At 37.8% G+C, this 8159-nt stretch overlaps 1 protein-coding gene across 1 annotated transcript; it reads right to left on the bottom strand.

Moving 5' to 3' along the window:
- Nucleotides 1–1556: 1556 nt before the first annotated feature.
- Nucleotides 1557–5869, bottom strand: ERH (ERH mRNA splicing and mitosis factor; the record flags this gene model as incomplete). The annotated part of the gene is made up of 3 exons (XM_019616110.1): nt 1557–2053; nt 4404–4524; nt 5728–5869. Coding segments are annotated over 3 exons (366 nt in total), but the record flags the coding sequence as incomplete, so codon positions are not given.
- Between the last annotated feature and the right edge of the window lie 2290 nt (nt 5870–8159).

The raw sequence follows: 8159 nt of genomic DNA, 5'->3' as shown, positions 1-8159 counted from the left end.
AGCTTGAAGGGGCAAAGCTTCAACAAAAAGCTTGGCTCAGATTATTTTTTCCTACCTTGAAGAATAATTTTTCACCTAGTCTCTTAGTAGAGTGCCAATAGACAATTGTAGGCGGGTGTCAAGCAGGGAAGTAAATTTAACATGGTGTATAGACCATATCTTTGTATTCGAAGACCAAGTCTAGCTTCAAGGGTTTAAAAAAAAAACAAAAAAAAACCTTATATGCTGAAGACTGAAAAATTGCATCTTAGCACCTTAGAGTGCATTCAGTACGACTTGATGCATTTAATATGAGAATAGTGCGATTTTAACAACAACAAAATATTTAGCAGTAATAAACCTCAAACATTTTAGCAAAGGATAGATGCTACTTTACTCTTGCTATGTAGGAGAATAAGTTATGCAGTATATATATTTAAATAACACTGCTGATGTTAATTTGAATGTCATTATGTGGGGCAATAGTTAGTGAATTATTTTTGTGTTAAGCAGAATTTTTTCCAGATTTAAGTAATCATATATTGACCTACAGCTTTGAAAATGTTTTAAATGAAGCATGTTTTGAAGTCGGTAGATTGTAGAGATAAGGAATTGATTCAATCACAGAGCTAATAGCTCTTATCTCCAATTTATACTTAGGCTGACAGAAGTCTAACTCCCTCTCCCCTCAACAAGCCTAAGAGTTTTTCTCTCTCCAGTCATTTGAATCCAAGTCTTCAGCAGCAATTAGTTACTTCGGTGAAGCTTTACTATACACAGACCATTAGAACTTGGATTCTTGTAAGCCAACGCATTTGCTGTGAGGTCTAACAGAATCTATTGATGTGATTTAGGAAGCTATATGCACTGGGGAGAACCATATTCCTCTAATCCTCCAAATGATCTTGGCTGTGTATACTGTTGATTCTGATTCTAGTTTGTACCACAGCTGACAAGTTCTGCGCTAATACAAGCACAAAGCACTAATCCAGCCTTGCTCCCATACTTGCTATTTGGTCTATTTTATCTTCCAGCACTAATTTCTTTCAGTACAGCAAGATTACAAAGTCAGCAGCATCCAATATAGGTAGGGAGGTTATCATTTTGCAGAGCATGCAAACAGATAGATCCTTATCTTTTGTAAAGAGATCATGGTTTGGGTCAGACTCCTGCCAAATAATTCATTTTGCCTACTTCTTTTCTCAGGAAGTTTGGAAATAAAATTATTCATGAGGTTTGTGACACGACGCATTAACCTGTTCTTAGCTATCATTGCTCCCAGAGAGCAGACACACTTACCTGAACTTGATTCTTCTTAAAAGACATTTGTCTAGAGTGCAAAAGCAAGAGTTGCTGTGCTACCCATGGATCCCCCAAGAAAGACAGTAGCTGAGGCTAGGCTGGAGAAGTTAACGGGCAGACCAGAAATTAAGCAGTGATGTAATGCAGCAGACGACTATGGTTCGGTCCATATAAGATTTAAGGTTCCTTCAGCAAATGAGCAAGAAAGGCTTACTTTGTTGTTTGGCAACACCCGCCCCCTCCCTCCCCCCCCAACAAAAAATTCAGCACTCAAATTTAACTAAAGGGTAATTTATTTCCTGTTAAGACTGCCCCAAGGAAAAAACTAAACACTGGAAACCCCACAGAAGGGCACATACAATAAGTGTGGTGAAGTACAATGTGAACAGCCCCAGGGGTTCAAATAAGGCAGGACCATTAGTTGACCAGAGGTAAAAACAACAAATTAAAACTTTGCTGAAGATGCTGCACTTTCTTTTTCAATTACACTGGAAAAAAAGAGGTCGAATCCAACAAAATCCTTGCATCTCTAACAATACATTCAGGCCTGACTGAAGAGTTTAACAAGATGGCAACAGGATGACTATAATACAAAACTTTCACTACTACACTCTGTACACACCTGTTGTCCAAGCCCTCCCCCAAACCCACATAAGGATGGTGTCCCCATTATTTGCTTGCTTGCTGAGCCTGCCTGCGGAGGAGGACGTAGATCTTCTCCTTTATCCAGTCTTTATTGTATGGTTGGTATGTCTGAGTATCAGCACGGTAACTAGAAAAAAAAAAAAGAATTAACTTAATATTGGTCTATCCCATAGAACATTACTAGAAAGACTTCAACAATTAACTGTCTTCAAGTTTACGAGGCAGAAAGTTGTGTACAGAACACAAGTAATATCAGAAGTGAATGATAGCTGCCACTTATCAAAGAGATTTGTCCTGTTTCCTTAAAAGCAACCCTGCAGATCAGTAAGAACCTGAAACAGAACTAAATACTGTAAAGACTATTAAGAGACTGCATTTTGCATTTAAATTCATGAATATAATTAACTACTTATGGGAGAAAGCAAACAAAGCAATTTAATATTCTGAAGCTCAGGATTAAAAACTAATAGTTGCACCATGAAACATTATTTAATTTGTCTTAATGAGCCAACATTCAGCTTAACTTCAAGCAAGCACTCGCGTAATTTTTCAAGTGTTCCTCTTCTGTTTGGAAAAAAAAAAAATAAAATTAATGAAAACACAACTTTCCAGGAGTAAAGGAAGGCTAACAGGCAGATGGTAAATGATTCTTGTCAGCTGGCAGCAGAGATAAGCTTCCATCGAACAAACAATGACACTTCACAAAAAGAAAGCTAAAAGCAAGAACCCACAGGTTAATTTTCTTTGCTACTTGGGGACAGGTGATAAAAGTAGACTACTGGCAAGATTTCTCCCCAGAGCCAAAGAAGTTGGTTATACAAGACACTGCTGATCTAAAGAAGAATTAGAATAAAAGATGAAAGCACTGTGAAGATTCACTCTCTCCTTTCCCCTTAGTCCTCCAAGTTGAATGTTTTTTGACAAAAATAGCATTTTCAGTGCATGTTACAGGCATTACTGAAGCCCCAGCCAGCCTCTAAACACTGGTACCGGTATTTCTCATCATGTAAGAACACTAAGATGGTCATCAAAAAGCAGCTAAGTATAAATGCAGAGTATTTTACAGGTTTTCACTTGAGAAAAACAAGCATACTGTTTTCAAGAAAGCCTTTTTAATAACCTGGCATAACAGATTCAAAACTTAGGAGTTTTCATGCATACCAATATTTGCAATCTTAATGCAGTGTAAGAAAAGCTAGTTTCAGGAATTATTATTGATTTTTATTTATTTTTTTCTTTCTTTTTCCCAATCCATTCATAATGCTACATTGCAAGACCAGATAGCAAGTACTTTACAGATCTCCATGAGCACAAGCCATGTGTGGTACGTTATGTGCTGTGTATGCCATCTGGTGGAAAACCACAAGTTGAAACAGAATGTGGTGTGACATTAAGTTTGTAATCCTAATAAAGAAAGGAAGAAGTCTAGTAGAAAACATTTGCTACTTAGAACAAGTAGCTAACCTCAGTTTGTTAAATATACTAAAACAATGTCTTCCAACCTGCATCAGCCCAGTAGTATAACACTAGATCTAACATGGCAGAATAAGGTAACTTTGCAGAAATTGTAATAGTACTTCATTTATTCAAATGAAAACTTTAGTAAACAGTATTTGTTCTAAGTCACTATCAGTAACAGATATAACACATGTGCATCTAGATGCAAAGGAAAATAATACAATGCTCATCTTTTAGCAGTTTGTTTTTTTTTTAACTGGGATTAATTGGCAAAGACAGTTAACTGTGCAGCTGCAAAACACTTGCAGTGGGATTTAAGACAACAACTGTAGGAACGTCCACACTAGGTATGTACTGGCTAAAAAAAGAGATCCTAGAATTTGAGCTTAGCAAGTGAAATATCAGTACGTGTATATATGTATCTTCTGGTTGAATGTGAGACCTGTATCTGTATTCCTACAGAATTTTTGTGGAATTGGATAATACTGTTATCACAAATTGTTACTCTGAAACTTTCGGTATGGCAACTAGCCTGGATCTGGACTAATTGATTTAGTTACCATTCTAAATACTGAAATTCGGCATTTGATTTACAGTACAATCAGAATAGAAAGTGTTCACTATCTCCTTTGTTTGCCCACAACTTTAACACACAGATAAGAACCAGAGATTTTGGTGTATTCAGAAGAGCACTCAAACCATTAGCTAGGGATCTTTGGATAGGGTCTTCAGTCACTTATTCAGGATTTACTGAAGTTTCCATTTTGCAGCACCCTGATCAAAGTAAACTCTTGGTTGCAAGTGACTTCTGTAGACTACCACCATACTGATAACACAGCCCTAAGCCAAATAAAATTCCTTCTCCGTTCTGCCTCCTTAACAATCGGATCAACTGCAAACGAAGCAGATCCAGTCCCAATTTAAACAGGTTCCAGTGAGTTGTAATAACATGTGAGATTTATATGGACAACTTCTGAATTCTGTAAGCCATTGAAAAGGACTTGTACAACTAAACTTACACAAGACAGCTGAGATCTGCCAAGTCATCAATGAAGTCAAACAACTGGCTGATATCATATGTAATGGATGGACTGTTGGGATTCATTCTCTTCAAATGCTCTTCATACATTTTACAGACTCCTGCAGAGAAAAAAAGATTGATAACACAGTAACACCAGTGGGGAAAACAAACGAGCAGAAAATCCCAAAATAACAACAAAAGCCAAACGCTTGTACTTGCTGGGGTTGGGTTTTTTTTTTTTTTGATATTTTGTTTTTCTTCTCCAGATATGGAACCACAGATATCAGCTAAGTTTATATGTGAATACCATGAAAACCAACATTAGCGTATTCAGATTTTGCAGAGTTAAAATACTATTGTTCTAGATACTTGCATTTGAAGACAATACCATAAAACCAGGTAAGATGCATGAAAAGAAACATTTTCATCATCTAGAACAAAAAGTTTTAGTTCTATCACAGACTACTGTTCTACACAATAAGTTCCCACTGAAACCCGAAATTCCTTCTGATGATTTTAACACAGCAATTGATACATTGATTTCCACTGTACAAGCATCTGAGAAAGTACAACCAGTGTCATATAAAGCTGCTCAAATGTCATGAAGAGGTCATTCTTGATGAAAGCATCAAAAAGGACAAGTGAGGTAAGAGTGACAGCAAAAGCTTGTATATGAATTTACATGACTTTTATTTATGCTAGTCTATAAATGATTCAGACGTATTTCAAAGTAATGTAATACAGCGAGCGTGGTGGTTTAACATGGCCTTTACTATGTTTTTGTTTGCCTTTCAAGGTTTCTGAAGTTAATTTTTAACTTTAAGAAAACTTCCACATTTTAAGTTGTAGTATTTCAATCTTCAGGCTCGCTGAGTCTCTTAATGTCAGATAGGACTTTATTTCTGGTACACGTGCCACCAGCTTGCAAATTATGTATCAGTTACACATAGTTTTATACATTATGTCCAGTAGCAATCTTACCTTTACATGGCTAGCACAAAAAATTAGTGAGAGAGCTAGACTCTGATCCTGAAATGAAATGCATCCAGACAGCTCCGTTGCACAGCCCCACCAAAAATACTGCCTACTCTGATGAACTGAACATGGCTCAATCTTGCTAAGCCAAAAAGAAAAACAAAGAATAACTATTTTTAATTTGCTAAAACATTAGTAAATAAAAAAAAACATAAGATACTTTCGTAATGTTTTTTCCAAGTTACCTTGGGGAAAACAAACAGCGGCTTATTCTCTTACTGAGAAAGTACAGGGTTATGTCAAACAGGATTTGAACAACAGTTTTAGACTCCAGTGTCTGCACCCACCTTCCATGCACTCATTCACCGATTCATAATCGGCGTATGTTCGGCCTTCTGGCCTCTTAGTAGGCTGCACGAGTAGAATTGTGTGAGACTGAAAAACAAAACAAGAAAACACACACACACACACACACACACAAGTTAAATTTTACAGGTAATGCAAAGTTGTTTATCTGGGGAAGAAGCAATAATTCTACTTCTGGCCGTCAGATCATTGCACAAACTGGGCAGCATTCAGTAGCTGCTCCCAGTATTACTTTGTGACACTTCTGCACATCTTTGGTGTGTAAAGGTTAATTATGAAGACTGAGATGGCAAAGCCTTCTCAAAACTAACTAGGCAAGCAAATAACTCAAAAAAGCAGCATAATTTTAAAACACTGAGCAAGGACATACATTTTCCAAGTAGTACTTTTCATGTAAGCTGTGTTCAATAACAATTTCTGGTTCCAATCAGTCCTATCAATTCTTACAAAACTTTTTCAAGTGTGTATAGTCGCCAGTAAAGCAGTGATTGTGTTGGAAAAAAAAACCAAACAAGTAGTATTTTGTACCTAAATAGAAAAGCAAGCCAATATAGTCGGTGTATAGAAGCTATCCCACTAGTGGCATTTATTTACCGTATTCCAAATGCAAGCTGTAAGTGTGAATTACGTATCCTAACGAGAGAGCAAGGATGGAATCTGAATTAATATTGCTGTCTAAACACAAGCAGCTATTTGGAATTATTCAGCTCCAAGGTAACACAAATTATATACCAAATCTTCACTTAGGAGCAAGATTGTTTCCCGAGAAACAGATGTGCTGATGTTAATGCTTCAGTGCATCTACTGAAACTGTAATTATGGCACAGATAACCGCTCCAAATGTCAGCCTGCAAACTCTTTCTTCTGCAAGAAAGACTGATGATTGTACAGTCTGTGGCTTGCATTATTTCTCTAATAGTTTTCAATTGGGTGCAGCAAGTAATTTAAGCAACTGTGTAACATTTTTTGAAGTGTATGTAGTTTGTGATCTGATTTACAGGTTACATGTCACAAAATTTGCAAGCACACCAGGAAACAGCATTTCTAGCACTGTTAATTAGATTCAACACTTTCAAAGCTAATGTATGAGGTGAGTGTGCAACCTGTAAAATTCATGTAGGCAACCTCAGAGGTAGACGTATTGGAAATATATACCTAAGCACATTACCAGGTTTAAATTGAGCAGTGTCCAGTAAAAAAATCCTAACCCACACTTTTGGCAGACGCCATTTCAGTGCTCAAATGCAATGACAGAAAAATAAAAATGGCAAATATTTACAGGGAACATGGTGGAAATCTTGACTTATTTTTATACAGCCACTGATAGCGTTCCCATGCCTGGAATACAGTTTTCAGTTCTTTAAGTTTAGTTTCAGATAACATGGCAGGAGGAGGTTTGGAGGAACCCAGAAAAAAAAGCTACAGGAGTAGGAGCAAGAGTTTTCCTCTATCAGAAACAGAAAGGGGAATTCACAGCTACATGCTACAGTGAAAACTGCACAAAGGAGATGAGTGCTTCTAAATCTGCTTTCTATATACCCTCGAGGACCCCAGATCTGAAGTGAACGACCCCAGCCAGGAGTTGCTGAGACCTTACTGCTCCTACGGGTGCTGTAGTTGAACAGAGCGTCACACGACTGCCAAGCTTTATCCAACTACTACTTCCAGCAACAGTGTTTATATTTAATGCTCCTGGATGACCAGGCAAGCTTCCATAACTTGCAACTCTTAACCGCCTGGGAGCATTTGACTAAGGATCCCTTGGGAACAACAAAACAGACAGGCTGTATCAGTCAATTCAGTACGCTCTGGTAAAGCTTTGATGTTTTAGGCATACATCTATGATTCTATGATCTATTTATCTCTTTCAACTAAATTCAGCATCAAAAAAATTGACTTTGAGAAAACTTAACAAAGCATAGATGGAGCAGAACTGATTAAGAATCGAGTCATCCACATTGATGCTCTACTAACTGTCTTTAAGGCCTGTCCACCTTCACCAGAATACTGAAATTGCTGCCCCTAGGATCAACCCTACAGTAGAATGAATGTGTGGCACCTTGTTTCTTCACAGACTTTCCATTTTTTTCACCTTAAGGGAAAAAAGTCACAACTTGGTGCGATTTGCTCGAATAGCCCTTCTCCCACCACAGATGTGCAAAGAAACGCCAAATTCAGAGATGTGAACGCTTCATTCTTCGAAATATGCCCTGCCCAACTGAACACGTGCTTGAGAGATACGGGACAAAGATCAGCGGGCTTCAAAACTACGCTATTTTCTATCGTTTTTATCCTTATCGACAGGAAAAGCCAAAGCAGGCCAGGAAAGGCACAAATACGGTCGCTCCCTAGGACTAGGCGACACGTACGAGCCCGGTACAGCAAGCCGCCGCCATCCCGGCTTGGAGCGGCG

This window comes from Meleagris gallopavo, chromosome 5, assembly GCF_000146605.3.
Source record: "Meleagris gallopavo isolate NT-WF06-2002-E0010 breed Aviagen turkey brand Nicholas breeding stock chromosome 5, Turkey_5.1, whole genome shotgun sequence".
Classification (NCBI taxonomy): domain Eukaryota; kingdom Metazoa; phylum Chordata; class Aves; order Galliformes; family Phasianidae; genus Meleagris; species Meleagris gallopavo.
The sequence above is the reverse complement of the archived record's forward strand: the minus strand, read 5'-3'. Positions and strand labels throughout refer to the sequence as shown.